Raw genomic sequence first — 17647 nt, 5'->3', positions numbered from 1 at the left:
TAAGCTTATAGGTAACATCACTTTAGTGATTAACTTGTAATAGAATACAAGGTTCTTCCCTATTATAATCCTAGCCTGGGAACTCCCCTTGGGATTGGCTGAGCTCTCGTTGTAACTCCCCTTCTCCCTCTGCCAATCCCGCTTCCTTCCCTGACAGGTGCTGTTCCTGTGCTTCCCTCCATGAGCCACCTGCACATAAATCTCCATTGCAAAGTTTGTTTCCCAGAGAACCCGAATGATGACAAGGCACATTTAGAGATAAGAAGGTAACCACCAGAAAGAAAACAGTTTACAAAGTTGAAAGTGGTTTTCTCTACGGAGAGGGATAGGGCTGAGTTGAGGTGAGGTGAGAGACTGTTGTATGTACCCTTCTGTGCTCTTCTTTGTTTGTAACGTGCATGTATTACTTCCATAATTAATGTTTTCATTTAAAAATTTTTAAACGTTTAAAGAATTTGATGCCGTCATCCTCCTGTTTTAAACCCTTCCATCACTTCCCATTGCCCTTAAGATAATCCTTAGGAATCTTTAACAAGGCTTGCAAATCCCTCCCCATCTGGAACCTGCTGAATTTCTGGTCCCATTTCTTACCTTCCTTCTCACTCTGTTACCTGCCTTTCTGGACTTCCAGTTTCTTGAATGCCTCTCTTCCTCATCTCCAGGCTCCAAACGTGATGCTCCCTTTGTCTGGAATACTTTACTTGCTCTCCCGCCCTGCCCCGCACCTGGGTCCCCCCTATTCCTCCATCAGGTTTCAGCTTAGATGTCACCCTGAGAAGGGTGAATTTCTCTACCCCCAGACTATATTAGGCCCCCCTCTATCACTCCCACAGCCCCTGTATTTCCTCTTTCTCAGCATCAATCTCCTGAAATAATCAGTGTAATATCCACATTTCCTTTCATCCTCCACAAGGACTATCTTGTGACTGCTCTTTTACTAGCACCCGGCACATACTACAGCATAGTAGATATCAAATATTTACTGGATCAATGAATTTCGCCAAAATGTTTTCCAGGGTTCCAGCTCTGTAATCTGTGACAACTTAAATAACCTGTCTGAACCTCAGTTTACTCAAGTATAAAATGGGGACGAAAATAATACCTACCTTAGAGGGTTGTTTTGAGGATTAAGTGAGATCTGTTGGTGAAGCCCTCAGCACGGTACCCGGCACCCGGTAAGCGTTTGATCGATGCATATGCTCAAACCATTTGCATTCGCAGCAGCAGATTCTGAGACTCACTCTTTACCCTTTCCAACATTGAATATTGTGTTTTTAAATATTTTTGCAAATATTATAGACAAAAAAGAATGGCATCTTATGGTTTTAAGCCAACATGTCTTTTCAAGCCAGCAGTTTTGCTAATAAAATGGCTGTGTCTTGCTGCCCCATGCCACATACGCCATAAAGAAAGCAGCTCTTTGGTGCTCCTCTCTCTTCCTGTCACAGCCTGTTTGGCGGGCAGGGGTTTCTGAGAAGGGAGCCCCCGACATGGGGGTTGCATTGTGCAAGGCCCAGACAACTAAACTGCAGGCATTTTTCACAGTACCTTCAGGTCTCGCTCGTCCAATGGGAGGACGTGGGGCCCAACTCTCCCCAGCCAACCCAGGTGGCTGCCTCTGCCTCGAACGTTTCCCAGTGACGTAGAACCCTGCAGGCCCAGAGGCCCCTCCACACTTCCTGTGTAGGGTTCAGAAACCCGCCTCCCCTCCCAGCCTTAGGTGCCTGCTTCGGAAAATGGTGAGTCTCCCTCTTACAAAGCCCCCTTCTTCATCCCAGCGTTGGGAGCAATGGCCCCAGGGTCCTCATCTCCATCAGGGGTTTTGAAAAAGTCCTCTGGCTTCTTTTTCAGAAGTTATAAGCCAACCGGCCTCCGCCATCTTAGGTAGAGTGAGTGTCTGGTGAGGGAAGGATGCAGTCGGGGAATCTCTGGAGAGTTCTGGGACTCTGCCTCTTATCAGGTGAGTAGGATGGAATGAAAAGGGGGGTGTTTCTCCAGACCATGGAAGGCTCACAGCCTAACCTGGTGCTGCCCAGTGGTACCAAGGAACCTCATTTACTAGAAAATATAAAGTGTTTGTGCAATGTTAGCATAGGGAACCAGGGCTGGAGGCTAGTGTGTGCCCAGGAGACCTTTCAGAGAACAGCCAAAGGAAAGTAGTTGGGATGATCATATCTATTGAAAGCAAGGCGGTCTTTGTGCCTCTGAGAACAAGCTCATTCTGTCAATGAACAACCGAGCCCTTAAGAACTAACACAGAAGAGATTAGAAGAGTTAACCTTCACTCTTTGTTGTGAGGAGACTAGATAGTTGAACCCAAGCTCTGCACAGGGTATACAGCAAGCTTAGTATCTGAGACAATGAAACACCTCATAATTTTCAGTCTTCTTCAGTTGACCAAGAGCTTTCAATTACTTTAGTCCTTTTTGAAGCAAGGTGGAATATAAATTGATAAATAACCAAGAGCATTTCCATATCTCATAACAGACAAAGAAGATTCTTTTAAAGGTTGCCGTTTATTGAGTGTCAGATACCGTGTTAAAAAAGTCTTTACACATGTTTACTAATTTAATCCTTACCTCCACCTTGGAAGGTAAACGTTATATGGATCCCCTATTTTACAGATAAAGAAACTAATACTCAAAGAAGCTCAATAACTTGTTTAGAACCACACAGTTAGTAAGTGCTGAAGCTGATCTGGGAATTCAGGACTGCCTACGGGCCTGTGCTCTTAATGACAGCACGACATGAGGCCAGACAGCTCACAAGGGTTTTATTTCAGAGACCTAGAAACTGCTATCACAGCTGGGGCTCCCATCTCAGAGCTACAGCCATGGCTTCTCTACTTCCTGCTTCATCTTGGGTTTCTCAAGCTTCAATGTGCACACAAATCACGGGGGGATCTTGTTAAATTGCAACTTCTGCTTCAGTGGGTCTGGAGTGGGACTGCGATTCTGCCTTTCTAATAAGCTCTCTGGCTTATTCGTCTGCTACTGATCCAGGAAACACATTTGGAGTGTCAAGGGGCAGAGTGTGACTCCTTCAAGGAATTGGCTTAGAGGCCTATAGTATAAACTATGCTCTGCAGAGGGAGAGAGAGAGAGAGAGAGAATACCAAAGACCCAAGCACCTCTAGAGATTTGGCATCATGAGAATGTGCCCAGTCTGCTCTGGTTAGGCAGGTGCGGGCAGGAGGCAGTTGGGAGGGGTGTCTCACCCAATATAGAGGCTGTTGATAAAAGAGGTACACATAAAACTTTAAGGCAGGACATCCCTGGTGGTGCAGTGGTTAAGAATCTGCCTGCAGGGCTTCCCTGGTGGCGCAGTGGTTGAGAGTCTGCCTGCCGATGCAGGGGACACGGGTTCGTGCCCCGGTATGGGAAGATCCCACATGCCGCGGAGCGGCTGGGCCCGTGAGCCATGGCCGCTGAGCCTGCGCGTCCGGAGCCTGTGCTATGCAACGGGAGAGGCCACAACAGTGAGAGGCCCGCATACCGCAAAAAAAAAGAAAAGAAAAGAAAAGAAAAGAATCCGCCTGCCAATGCAGGGGACATGGGTTCGATCCCTGGTCTGGGAGGATCCCACATTCAGAGGAGCAACTAAGCCCGTGTGCCACAACTACTGAGCCTGTACTCTAGAGCCCGCGAGCCACAACTACTGAGCCTGCGTGCCACAACTACTGAAGCCCGCTTACCTAGAGCCCGTGCTCCGCAACAAGAGAAGGCACCGCAGTGAGAAGCCCACCCACCGCAACGGAGGGTAGCCCCCGCTCACCGCAACTAGAGCACTCCCACGCACAGCAACGAAGACCCAATGCAGCCAAAAATAAAATTAGTTAATTTTTTTAAAAAAACAAAAACTTTAAGGCAATGTCAGGGAAACTGATTTTTATAAAGAATCCAAATTACTGTTAAATGCGGGGACTCTGGAGGGCCCAGTGGAAATATGATGGGACTCTTCAATGCACAGGCTCTAGTTGATGAATAATTGGTTTCAAATATTTCCATCTCTTTCTCAAGTAGGAAACAAATTGAAAAACCGAACCATCAGACAAGCAGGAGTCAGAGATGGAACAAGAATCTCCGTCTTTGTACCTAACCCAGAGCTTGTTTTTCTTCCACAGTCAGAGATTTCTTTTCAAAATTGTGGCTGGGCTGCACACTTCTTTTGCTGTTTCTCCAATCTCCCCAGATGTACCCTCAACATTTTCTAACTTCTGTTTCCCAAGTGTTGTGTGCTCATGTTTAATGTTGTGTGTTCATGCTTTCTTCTTCTGTTTCATCCCGAATTGACCAGGAACCCGTGATCAGTACGCAGCAGTCTTTGTCACGTATCTGGGGTATAGGAATAACTGTGATCCAGCAGTGGGTGGAAAGGACCTTAGATCTTCAGAAATGGGCAGACTAGGCCATAGAACTTTTTCTGCTTGGAATCTCAGGCGCTCACAACATTTACTAACTCTTTTTTTCTTATTTATTTTCTAGTTGGTGCTTGGGCGGAAGAAGGTGAGATATGCTTTCTTTCCTTGTTATGAAATCAGCCCAGTGTGTTTTGTATTTATGAGTGGAGTTTTCACTAGACCTCCCACAGAGCTCCCACAGATACCAATAAAAGAGGTTTCTATCATCGTCTCCTTTGCCTTTTCTTCATAAGTCTAGAGAGAGTTCTAGCCAAGAAGAGGAATGAAACAGAGATCATAGGAAATAATGAGTCTTAACTATTCAAAAGAAAAAAATTGAGATAACTAAAAAAAATGCAAACAATTTTCATTTGTTTGCATTTTGTATTTGATGGGAGATTTTTGTAGAGGGTTTGTGGCTTGAATGCCTGCATGGAGATGCACTGAAAAAGCCTCGGGGGCAGCATTGGAGTACACTTTCAGAATTACATGTCCAAATACTTTGAATGTATGTGCATATGTGTTCATGTGTGCACACGCATGTGAGTGTGCCTGCCCTGGACTTACTTTCTCAGTCATTGCAGAGAGTCAAGAATGTCCCAATATTGGAAGGCTTTCTATTCAGTCAGCTCCTCCAAATTGAGTGAACCAGTTTTGTGTTTAAAGGCAGCCACTGGGCCAGTCTCCATTCCATTGCATTACACTGCCTAATTTGTAGTGTCCTTTGGATACTCTTTTTAATATATCATGGAGAATGTGTTAATGTTACATTATTGACAGATGGGATATGTCAAAAGCACTGATATGCTTCAGAATAACTCACCTCTTCCACATGTTACTGGCCATTTAGGGTTGATTTTGTTTATCATTTAATTGATGCCCAATACAGATCTTCTTCTTTCCCCAGCTTTATTGGAACATAGTTGACATATAACATGGGGTGAGTTTAAGGCGTACAATGTAATGATTTCATAAATATATTTTTTATATTTATATACCAAATATATATATTATATTCAAAATGATTACTTAGAACCCTTTTTTATAATTAGTTACCAGTTGTTTAATGTAGGATCCTAAACAGCTTTTCGTATACAGCCATGGGGAATTTGAATATCCATCGTTTTCTTTTTTTTTTTTAACATCTTTATTGGAGTATAATTGCTTTACAATGGGGTGTTAGTTTCTGCTTTATAACAAGGTGAATCAGTTATACATATACATATGTTCCCATATCTCCTCCCTCTTGCGTCTCCCTCCCTCCAACCCTCCCTATCCCACCCCTCTAGCTGGTCACAAACAACCTAGCTGATCTCCCTGTGCTATGCGGCTGCTTCCCACTAGCTAACACATATATATGGAATCTAAGAAAAAAAAAAAAAGTCATGAAGAACCTAGGGGTAAGATGGGAATAAAGATACAGACCTACTAGAGAACGGACTTGAGGATATGGGGAGGGGGAAGGGTAAGTTGTAACAAAGTGAGAGAGTGGCATGGACATATATACACTACCAAACGTATCCATTGTTTCTAAAGGTTGAGGGAAGAGTCCTAACCCATGGCAGCAGGGTCTGATCTTAGTAGCTGATAGGAGTATTGCTAATAGTTTCTTATCATTTCTTTTTCAGATTTTGAAGAAACTGGTAAGAGGATTTTCACTCTGTACGACATCCTTTCAAATGTGGAACAGAATGGTCATAGAAGACAATCATAGTAATAAATACTAAGAACCAGAACTATTAGAGGGAAAATACAATTATCTTTCAATGATATGTGCCTATGTTTGTTGCTGTCAGGTCTGATTATAGCTGAGCGTGATGTGTATCCCTGAGCAACCATTCAGGAAAGAATACACATGTGGGTGTTGGAGCCACCACAAGTTTTTGTGTAAATCATGAATTCATTGAAAGCAGAGATGGCGTCTTATTTACCTGGCCCAGTGCCTGGCACATAGTAGGTGCTCAATGAATATTTTTTGAATGAATAAATGATCATACACGTGAATGCATCACTAGTTCCTTCCCCTCAAGAAGCTGATGATCTTGGGAATTCCCTGGCAGTCCAGTGGTTAGGACTGCACGCTTTCACTGCAGAGGGCCCAGTTTCGATCCCTGGTTGGGGAACTAAGATCCCTCAAGACAGGTGGTATGTCGTAAAAAAAATCAAAAAAAAGCTGATGGTCTTATTTGAAAGACAAATAATTGATAATATAGTCTTTTGCATGTTATGGGTAGATACAGAATAAAATATAAAGAGAAGAGTGGTCAACTCTACAGAGGATGGTTGGGGAAAGCTCCCCAGAGGAGGTGATTCTTGAGCTGAATTTTAAAAGGTGAGCTTATATTTTAAGGAAGAATATCTCAGGCAGAGGAGAAGGCCATGTAGTGTGTGGTTAAGAGTCTAACTCTGAATCTAGACAGTCATATCTGAATCCTGGCTCAACTTCTTATTTGCTGAGTGTCTTTGAATAATTTAGTTAACTTCTCTGTGCCATAGCATCATTACATGCAAAATGGAAATAATAATGATACCTAGGTGATAGGGTTGTTATGAGGACTGAATGAGTAATTTACTTAGAACATTATCTGACGTATAGAAAGCAGGGGGTGGATTTTAGCTATCATTATATGGGAAGTATGCAGGCTAATTAATATGCATTAAAGTTTATTGAGCATGTGTGTTCTATGTATCGCCCTTAATATTTTACCTGAATTTCCTCATATAATTCTCCTAACATCCCTATTCTACAGGTAAGAAAACCAAGGCTTAGAAAATAAATATATAGTCCAATCAGAGAGAGAAATATAAATGCAGATTTAGCTGATGCTGAAGCTCATTTTTTTAATCATTATGAATGTGTACAACATTTTTGTGAGCGTAGACATCTAGGCCCTTGTATGAGAATGTGTTGGTCTGAGCTCTACTACTGCATTTGTGCCAAAAGGAGTTGTGAGCAATTTCCTTTACATTGCTTTTCCAAACAAACACACCAATCAGAGTGAAACTTCTATTTACTTCTAAATTATTTTATTTATGATTTCTAGTTTAATATTTCTAAGAAATATCAGTGCTGAAAAATTATTCCCAAATCAAAATATTATAGACTATTGTCATTATACTCAACTCGCAATTATTAACAGATAGATACACCTGGAGAATGACTTGTTTATATTCTGTATGATCTCAGCGGGAGGGCTGACTGAGCAACTGGGGCAGAACTCTGTTCTGCTCTCCATTAGCAGGACCCCCAGAAGGAAAGGAAGAAAGTAACTAACACTTTTCTTGAGCATCTGCTATGCACCATCCATTTTCACCTTCCTAATCCATTTAATTCTCACGAATACCCTGCGAAGTGGATGTTTTATCTCCATTTCCCAGATGAAGAAACTGAAGCTCTGAGAAGTTAAATGATTTTCCCTTGGTCACACAGCCTAAAGCAGATCTTGGAGTCAAACACAGCGCTACTGACTCAGCCTAGTGCTCTGTCCCCAATAGCACACTGTAGCAGAACGCCCCCAACAGAGAGAGGGCTGTCTCTGAGCACCACTCTCCACCCTTCCAGCTGTCATATACAGGCTCAAGCATAGCCTAGTGCCACCCAGTGTCCCAGCCACAAGTTTTCCAGGAAATGAGGGTGCTCCCCAGCCCACTTCCCAGGGCAAAATTGCCTACTGTGGGGAATTTGGCTGGATCTCCAAATTATACTAGTGGATTTCAGTTGTCCACACCAATAGTTCTAACAAAAATAATTGAGAGTTGATTGCACTCAGATATAATTTAAAATAAAGTCACATTTTATTAGAAGAACTATTTCCTTAAAATGTGCATAGTGCTTCACATAACTTAAGGGCAATAACAGAAAAGTGGCATGGAATAAGAAGAAAGATATTTGATCTCTACTATGAGGGTTTCTGTTAGTTATAAGTAAGAACTTCTGAATAACGAAAAACACGGAAGCCCAAGGATCAGTGATTCAAACATATGAAGGTCTTTATCTCTGAGAAGACCCTTTCATATCTATCTGGAATATGGTTCTTGCTAATGCAAGAGAATAAGCTTGAAGATGACTGGAATTTTTCAGCTTGAGGATTTTAAGACTGAGCTCTAGTGGATCTAAATCTAGAAGCACATGCTGGTATATTCTCAGTTTGATGTATCTGAGTTGTGTCTATGAGCATATCTCATAGGACAAGTACATACCTCACCTTCAAGACTTGGAGCTCCCTAAAGAACAGGCCCTCTTTGGGAATTCTTGGGGATAGTATCTAGTTCCACTTGAAATTTTTCACCTACAATTTAAACTTAAACCAAGGTTATTTTCTTACCATTCCTTCCTTTTTTCATTTTCAGATGAAGTTACACAAACACAAACACTGAAAAGTAAGTTTATCAGTCTTTTATATCTGCCCTATCTGATGATGCAAGTCCGTGGTTGGGAAGAAGGAATTGATTGAGAGAGATTAACCCCAGGAACTGAGGTCCTCCCAACCTCATATTTCTAATTCCCATTTTAGAAACATTACAAATAAGGACTGCTATAGATTTTCTTTACTTCCCTCCTCCCCTTCCAAGTCCCCATGTCCATGCCTAAACTCTGAAGTCATCTTCAAAAGGTTCTCTAGGGCCCCTTCTCCTACATATCTCCTCTTTCATACCCCCTAGCCAGCAGAGTTCCCTTTTGACAAGAAAATCTAAGATCTAGGATGTCAGAGGACTTTCTGCATTTGGTTGGTTCTTCTGCTACTAATTTGCCTTAAATCTTACTGGGTTCTCCCTTTAATTTCCCTTCTCTTTTCTCCAATTCCCCAGCATATAAAGTCTCCATCTCTGGAAAGAGTGTAGAGCTGACATGCCCTGAGGATACTGTACCTGAGGAAATAACTTGGAAAAAAGATGATAAACCAGTGCCCCATTTTGACAAGCCACTGTTACTGAAGGATTTTTCAGAAATAGAGAACAGCGGTTATTATACCTGCTCAAAGGACGAGAAGCGTAAGCTCTACCTGAAAGCAAGAGGTAATATAGATCTTCAGAGCAAGCACTATTAGACCCTTTAGGGAGGACCATTTCAAAAGGGCATTCTCAACATTTCCCCTAACCCAACTCACAGTCCCCTGGCATCTTTGTGCTTCTGCGACACTCAATCCGGGACTGTCTGGGGCCGCACAGCATCAGTGTTTTCTGAAATATAGATTAAACACCAATATGGGGCTGTCTGGGTAACCTCAGTCAGCTCTAGATCTAAAACTACAATGTCCCAAGAGACAAGATTGGGTCCTTTGCATTATATCATGTCCAGAATTACGGGACACCAATATTAGTTTATCTGATGCTTTATCCAGAGAGGAATTCTCCAGGATTTACAAAAAGGACTCAAAGCCACTCTACTAAAGTGTCATAAACTAAGGCATATTAAGAAGCAATAATGAGAGCTAACAATCATTGAGAGCTTATTAAGTTTTAAGCACTATACCAAATACTTGCCAGGGCTTTTCACACAATCCTCTTAACCACCATATGGGTTGAGTGCTGTCTTACTCCCATTTTATAGATGAGGAAACAGAGGTTTTGTGGGTTGAACACACATTCCACAGCTTTCACAGCTAGTGAGTAGCATGGCTGGGACTTGACCCCAGGACTGTCTGACTGCAGAGCCTCTACCCATGAACACCACAGTTTGCTTGTTGTTATAAACGTGTTGAAAGGGGGCAGGGGGTGTCTGACCATGGCAGGCATGTGAGTATTAAAGGCAGAACGACCTTCATTTTTGCCTTCCTCATCTCCAGTGTCCTGTGTCTTCCTTTCTGGGTGATTTCTCTTCTTCTCTCCACACTCCCCACCCCACAGTGTGTGAGAACTGCGTGGAGGCGGATCTGAGGGTGGTGGCCACAATCATCGTAGTGGACATCTGTGTCACTTTGGGCTTGCTGCTGCTGGTGTATTACTGCAGCAAGAGCAGAAAGGCCAGGACCGTGCCTGTGACGAGAGGAGCGGGTGCTGGCAGCAGGCCCAGGGGTAAGACCATGGAGGAGATTCCCGCCAAGGGGGGATGCCCAGCCCAGGCCAGGATGGGCTGGCAAGTCCAGGGCTAGGTCAAGACAGCTTCTCTGGAACATTCACAGTGTGGCCAAGATCTTGACACAGAGTGTCCCATTTCAGATCACTCCTGTCCTCTCCACCCTTGAAAAATGCAAAAACGTTTACTACCAGGATGGGCTTCTTCAAGTGCCTGTCAGTGTTCTGGAGTAATCAGACTCCACCCCTCAATCTTTGTGGAGACTTTGGGACATTAGTTCCTGCCTTTTCCTTGCCCTCCCGACTCCAACCTGTGGGAAAAGAAACAGTGGAAGGACCTTTAGCTGAGGTCACAAATGATAAGGACAGTGTGGGGTCATTAGAGATGGGATGAAAGAAAGCAAAGAGAAAGGGCAGCTGAAATAGAAAAAAGAAGTAGACGGGAGTTTGCCCTCCTTGATCTGGGTCTCATTCTCACAAGATTGGTGTTTCCTCATGGAAATGAATCCTTTTCCCTTCCCTCCTCTGCAGGACAAAACAGGGAGAGGCCACCACCTGTACCCAACCCAGACTATGAGGTAACAAGGGATAAAGTGGGGTGAGGGGTCTTTCTAGGAGAGAAGGGGACAGGTGGGACTGTCCATCTGGCCCATCAGATACTTCAAATCCCCTCCCTCAGGGCTCCAGGACAACCCACCATGTGCCCGCCTCTGCATCCATCATGGTAGAACGGGGCCATCTCAAAGGCTGCAGGGCTTCCACAACCACGGGTGGTAGGGGTGAGGTGCTGCCCCTATTCCTCTGGCTTATTCATTAGCTGGGCGACAGCCATGGGGAATACCGTGCACCCAGACTCTAACATGATAAACTCATGGCTGATGTTCCACCGGCATGCACCTACCAGTTGTTGGAACATGAAAATATTTCACTGGTGAATAGCCCCAAGCTTCCTCCATCCTCCATCCCCAGCACACACACTGCCAGACATCACAGTCCCTCCCCACTGGACCACCTCTAGATTGGGCAACTGAAGAGTTACTGCCTGGCATAGCAGAGAACCACCAGGATTGTTCTGATTGCTCGGTGTATGTGCACTACCAATTGTTAAATATTTTGAATATCACACCTGGACAAACTCAACAAATATTTATTGAGCACCAGTCAAGAGCGTGCTGTTCACTTTCGCACGAGTGACTTCATTTAATTCTGAGAAAAGGCCTGAGAGTTGAGTCTTTAGTTTCCCATTTTTGAGATGGGAAAACTGAGGCTCACAGGAGGTGACCAGATCAAATCTCTTACCAGTTGAGCCTGCCTCCTGACCCCTGGTCTAAGTTTCTTCAGAGGCCCTTCTTTCTCAGGAGTGACCTCCTCCCACCCTGCTGACCACCCCCTCTCTATTCCACCCCTAGCCCATCCGGAAAGGCCAGCGGGACCTGTATGCTGGCCTAAATCAGAGAGGCATCTGACAGCTCCTGAAGACACTGTCTCCCACTGACCCAGGTCTGGCTCCTCTCCAGGCCTGCTACTCCCTGTTCCCTGGGCAAACCTTGGACCACACAGGAGAACTGTTCCTCTGCCTTGTGGGGAGCTCACACGCTCAGCCTTGTCCCCAGCGACCTCCTTCCTGCCTTCTCTGCTGGCCCCCATCCAAGGATATTGCTGCCTCATTATCCTTTGAAACATCATCACTACTCACCCCTCGCACCCCGCCTGCCCTCTTATCAGGATATTTATTTCTGTTCTTCACACACCCCCATTCCTTCCTGCCCTGATGGCTGTTACTTCTCCCTTTGGCTCCCTCCTCCTCCTGCATAGAAGTTGCCCCATCCCTAACTATTCCATCTACATTTCCCTATTTCTAGCTCTCTCTTTGGTGACCCTCTGTGGGAATGGACTGGGTAAATGCTGGCAGAGGTCCTGCCCTGTTCACAGACCCTGGCCCAGAGCTAGTCCTGTGCCCCTTCCCTCCCTGTCTCCACAGCAGGCCCCTAGACGGTCATTTGCAGCTCCATGAATGTGCTAGGCGCCTTTTCAGCTGAGAGAGAAAAGAAATAAAGTGTATTTGGCTGAAAGAGTTGCTGTCCCTCTTTTCTGGGAGGCCCTCAGAGGCTGCCTCGTTTCCTAAGACAACACAGGTCCTCCCTTCCTCTGACTATATTCCTAGCTATGACCCCAAATGCCAGTACTACCTGTTTTCACAGCTGAAGCAGACATTACCTGAAGCTCTCTTTGGAAAGGGCATCAGGGAATAAATCAAAAGAGAGAGAGCGAGTGAAAGGGAGGGAGGGAGGGAGGGAAGGAGGAAGGAAGGAAAAGAAAGAAAGGAGAGAGAGAGAAAGAAAGAGAAAGAAAAATGATCGTTTGCCTAACGTCTTTTGGAGAAAAACATCAAGGATGGCAGAGAGTGCCTGATGGGTCCCTGATGGAGTGGTCAGCTCAGAAAATGGGTGAGACAGAAACAGAGGCCTTAAAAGGTAGCTGAAGGCAGCAGGCAGAAGAGAGGAAGTGAAGGGGAGGCAGCGGACACATATTTCCTCGCTGCCTCGAAAAGGAAGCGCCTCCGCGGAGCTGGGGCTGGGGAGGGGAGGGGAGGGGAGGAGAGGAGGTGCTGCCGGGCAGGCCCCTCTCCCTCCACTGTGAGAGGCAGCAGCCTGCAGCCCGAGGCGGGCTGTGGTTTAGCGGCCAGGATGTGGGCTGCACTCTGAGCGAGGGACACGGGTGCAGCGCAGCAGAGACTGATGCTGTGGGAGGGTTTCTTTCCACTCTCCCAGGGCACACACTCAGCTTGCAGAGAGAAGACGCCAGAGCACTGAGGACCTCTCAGCCCAGCTCAAACCAGTGGGCTCTCCTTGCTCCCTCTCTGCACTCAGAAACCTCTCTGCTGACCCCAGGACTATTTAAGAGTGTGACCACGACTCACAAAAGCCCTTTGTGGTCAGCAGCCTCCACATACTGGACACACTCAGCCTGGGTCTTGTGGTTACAGTTTCTACTTGTTGGCCCCTGCTGAAGCTGCTTCTCTCCCTGTAAGCACTCAGCACTCAGGCTCAAAAGGACTCTCTGTGACGTTGACCATCACTAGTTGATGATCAGCAGGCTGGCCCAGGGGTGGCAGTTCTGCCCCAGGTATATTTGATGCTGCTCAGGCAAGGGAGGTATGGCTCGGCGTAATGAAAGCAATAATAGCTAACACTTAGGAAGCATTTACTCTGCTCTAGAAATTGTGTTTAGCACTATACAAGCGTTATCTCATTTCATCCTATGACGACCGACCGACAAGGTAGATGTCCTTATTTTACAGATGAGAATAGGGGGCTCAAAGAGGTGAAGTCATTCACTCAAGGTGCACAGTTAGTCAGGGACAGAGCTGGAATTAGCCGCCAAGGCTGTCCAACTCCAATGCTCTGAACAGCTACCCAGTGCTGACTGTGATCATTAGAAATGCCCTCCATTTTCCTGACTTAAAAACTCTGTATGGAATTGCTGAGGTATTCCTTCCATGAGTGCTTTTCTAATCACTCGTGTGACAGACCAGCACTGTGCTAAGTACCAAAAGGATACAAACAGTTCCTCCTGTCTTCAAGGAGCTTATAATTATATGAGTGGTCAAGTATGCAAAAAGTTAAACAGCGACAGAACCAATGTGAGTAAGCATAGAAGTGCTATAGACGGTGTTGTCAGTGTTCCCAGGAGGAACTGGGAGAGCTGAGGTTGTGGGCAAAAGCTCCATGGAGGAGGAGAGACTTGATCTGGGCCCTGAAGGGAAGGATGGAGAGAATTTGAAGTCAAAGGAGAAGGCACTCCACTCACTGAAGATGAACTAGGTAACCAAAATAGCCCTTTAGCTATTAAATAAACTGAATTCAGAGTTGAAAACCTTTCCACAAAGAAAACTCTAGACCAAGATGGCTTCCTTGGTGAAATCTATCAAACATTTAAGGAAGAAATAATGCCAATTCTATACAAACCCTTTCAGAAAATTGAAGAGAGAATACTTCCAACTCATTCTATGAAGACCAAACTTATCACGCGCAATGCTTAATATTATGTGTCAGATTGGCTGAGCCACAGTACCCAGATATTTGGTCAAACGCATCTCATTGTGTTGTGAAGGTACTCTTTAGCTGAGATTAACATTTGTATCAGTCGACTTTGAGTAAAGCAGATTACCTTCTATAACATGGGAGAGCTTCATCGAATCAGTGAAGGCCTTAAGAAAAAGCAGACTGAGGTCGTCTGAGGAAGAGGGCGCTCTCTCTGTCTCCAGACCTTCCTTTGGGCTCAACATGCAACATCAACTGCAACTCTGTTGCCCTGAAGAACCCTGACTAACATACCCTGATATCAAAAAACCAGACAAAGACATTACAAGAAAAGAAAGCTGCAGACCAATATCCCATATGAATAGACGCAAAAATGCCTCACGGGCTCCCCTGGTGGCGCAGTGGTTAAGAATCCGCCTGCCAATGCAGGGGACACGGGTTCGAGCCCTGGTCGTGGAAGATCCCACATGCCGCGGAGCAACTAAGCCCGTGCACCACAACTACTGAGCCTGCGCTCCAGAACCCGCGAGCCACAACTACTGAGCCTGTGTGCCTAGAACCCATGCTCCGCAACAAGAGAAGCCACCGCAATGAGAAGCCCGCGCACCGCAACGAAGAGTGGCCCCCGCTCGCCGCAACTAGAGAAAGCCCGTGCACAGCAACGAAGACCCAACACAGCCAAAAAAAAAAAAAATAAGCTTCACAGAACTTTAGCAAATTTAATCTAATAATATACACACACAAAAAAAATACATAATGACCAAGTACAGTTTTTTTCAGGAATGCAGGATTGGGTTAACAGATCATGCCATCAATGTAATTTACCATATTAACAGACAAAAAAAGTAAAACCATATAATCATCTCAATGGATACAGAAGAAGCACTTGACAATCCTCAACAACTATTTTTGTTTAAAATTCTCAGCAAACTGGACAGAGAAGGGAATGACCTCAACCTGTTAGAGGGCATCTAAGAAAAACGTACAGCCTACATCATATTTAATGATGAAAAACAATGCTTTCCCCCTAAGATCACTAATAAGGCAGGACCTCCCTGGCGGTCCAGTGGTTAAGACTCCACGCTCCCAGTGCAGGGGACCTGGGTTCAATCCCTGGTCAGGGAACTAGATCCCACATGCCGCAACTAAGAGTTCACATGCCGCAACTAAAGATCCCACGTGCTGCAACTAAGAGCTGGCACAGCCAAATAAATAAATATTTAGAATGGACCCAAAACTTAAAAACAAACAAAAAAAACACAAATAAGGCAAGGCTGTCCTCTCTCCACTTCTACTCAACATTGTACTGGAGCTTCTAGTAGTGCAATGAGCCAAGAAACAGAAGTAAAACAGATCCAGATTGGAAATGGAAAAGCTGGAAATAAAAAACTGTCTTTATTCACAAACAACATGATCAAATAAATGGAGTATCCAATGGGATCTACAAAAAAAAAGCTACCAGAATTAATAAATGGGTTTAGGAAGTTTTCAGGATAGAAGATCAATATACAAAAAGTAATTGTATTCCTATACAATTTCAAGGAACTACTGGAAATCAAAAAATTTTAAATAACATAAACAATATCATCAAAAATACAGTAAAGCACCTGGGGATAAATCTGACAAAAGACATGTTCAAGGACCGGAAGACTCAATATCATTAGGATGTCAGTTCTCTCCAAACTGACCTATAAATTCAATGCAATTCTGATCAAAATCTCAGCAGGCATTTTGTAGTAACTGAGAAGGCAATTCATATGGGACTGCAAAGAACCTAGAATAGCCAGACTACTTTCTTTAAAAGTTGTATCCCAGCCATTCCACTCCTGAGTATTTATCCAATAGAGATAAGAGTGTATGTTCTTGTATATTAGTGTATGACTTGTATAATGATTTATGTATGAATGTTCATAGCAACTTAATTTGTAATAGTCAAAACCAGGAAACACTCAAAAGACAATCAAGGGGTGAATGGATAAACAACTTGTGGTATATCCATACAATGGAGTACTACGGAACATTAGAAAGGAATGAACTATTCATAGATGCAAAGAGATGGATGAATCTCAAAATAATTATGCTGAGTGTAAGGAGCCAGACCAGAAAAGGGTACATATTATATTATTTCACTTATTTAAAACTCTAGATAAATGGAAACTAATCTATAATGACAGAAAGCCGATCAGTGGTTGCCTAGAGGATGAGAGGATAAGGAAAAGATTGCATGCAAAGGGGCACAAGGAAACTGTCCAGGGTATTGGGTAAGTTCATACTTATCAATCTTGGTGATGTTTCACAAGTGTATACATATGCCAAAACTTATCAAATTTTACACGTTAAATATATGCAGTTTATTCATGTCAGTTTACTTCAGTAAAGCTGTGTTTTAAAAGCACAAAAGAAAAGAGAGCTGAAGGGACCCAAGTTTCTAGAAGGGCTCAGGTGAAGGTCAGTGTTTCTCATCCTTGGCTTCACACTAGAATCAGCTTAGGCAGTTTGAAAAGTCCTGATGTTCCAACCCAGTATAACCAGCATCTCTAGGGGTGTCACCCAGGCATCAGTACTTTGAAAGCTCCCCAGGAGATTCCAATGTGCAGTGAATTTTGAGAACTGGTGAGCTGTAGAGGGGGACATAAGGGTATATGAGGAGCACAGGGTCAAAGGAAGTGTGCAGGGCATGGGAAGGACACAAGTATTGCTGCAATGCAAGCCGTGGAAGAGTTGCCCAAGGTGGAGGGATCCAGTGTGAAAATTGGATCTAGGGCTAGGAGGACTGCAGCAGTAGGGTATAAAGGGTAGGAATGAATCATAACCATGAATGAAGCATGTGTAAATTGGAAGTTCATTCTGTCTCTAACAAAGTTAGGGTCTGTGTGTATCTTGAGGAGATAGTGGGCAGAATCATCCAGACCTCTGGCTATGTGGTTGCTAATAATTTTCTCCTTTGGGAACCCTGGTCTAAGAAACTCCCACTCTTGGGGACTTTCCTGGTGGTCCAGTGGTTAAAACTTTGCCTTCCAATGCAGGGGGTGTGGGTTCGATCCCTGGTCGGGGAGGTAAGACCCCACATGCCTCGCAGCCAAAAAACCAAAACATGAAACAGAAGCAATATTATAACAAATTCAATAAAGACTTTAAAAATGGTTCACATCAAAAAAATCTTTTAAAAAAAAACGCCCATCTCTCATTA

General features: G+C 44.3%; 1 protein-coding gene across 1 annotated transcript; it reads left to right on the top strand.

The window, feature by feature from the left end:
• Positions 1–1668: 1668 nt before the first annotated feature.
• On the top strand, positions 1669–12482 carry CD3E (CD3e molecule). Its single transcript, XM_029209006.1, has 9 exons — positions 1669–1739; positions 1852–1960; positions 4485–4505; positions 6028–6042; positions 8750–8779; positions 9209–9415; positions 10247–10414; positions 10946–10992; positions 11824–12482. The coding sequence occupies exons 2-9, from the start codon at positions 1912–1914 to the stop codon at positions 11878–11880; spliced, it is 594 nt and encodes a 197-aa protein (XP_029064839.1). The 5' UTR covers positions 1669–1739; positions 1852–1911; the 3' UTR covers positions 11881–12482.
• The last annotated feature ends 5165 nt before the right edge of the window (positions 12483–17647 follow it).

This window comes from Monodon monoceros, unplaced genomic scaffold (genome assembly GCF_005190385.1).
Source record: "Monodon monoceros isolate NGI ecotype Baffin Bay Population unplaced genomic scaffold, NGI_Narwhal_1 Super_Scaffold_7, whole genome shotgun sequence".
NCBI classification, from domain to species: Eukaryota; Metazoa; Chordata; class Mammalia; order Artiodactyla; family Monodontidae; genus Monodon; species Monodon monoceros.
This window is presented reverse-complemented; position numbering and strand designations above follow the sequence as displayed.

What these genes read in the sequence shown, in the direction of transcription:
- CD3E (XM_029209006.1), top strand. Translation starts at nt 1,912, where the DNA reads ATGCAGTCGGGGAATCTCTGGAGAGTTCTGGGACTCTGCCTCTTATCA. An exon ending in GCTCTACCTGAAAGCAAGAG is followed by an intron (nt 9,416 to 10,246) that starts GTAATATAGATC and finishes CCCACCCCACAG; the next exon opens with TGTGTGAGAACTGCGTGGAG. An exon ending in TGCTGGCAGCAGGCCCAGGG is followed by an intron (nt 10,415 to 10,945) that starts GTAAGACCATGG and finishes CCTCCTCTGCAG; the next exon opens with GACAAAACAGGGAGAGGCCA.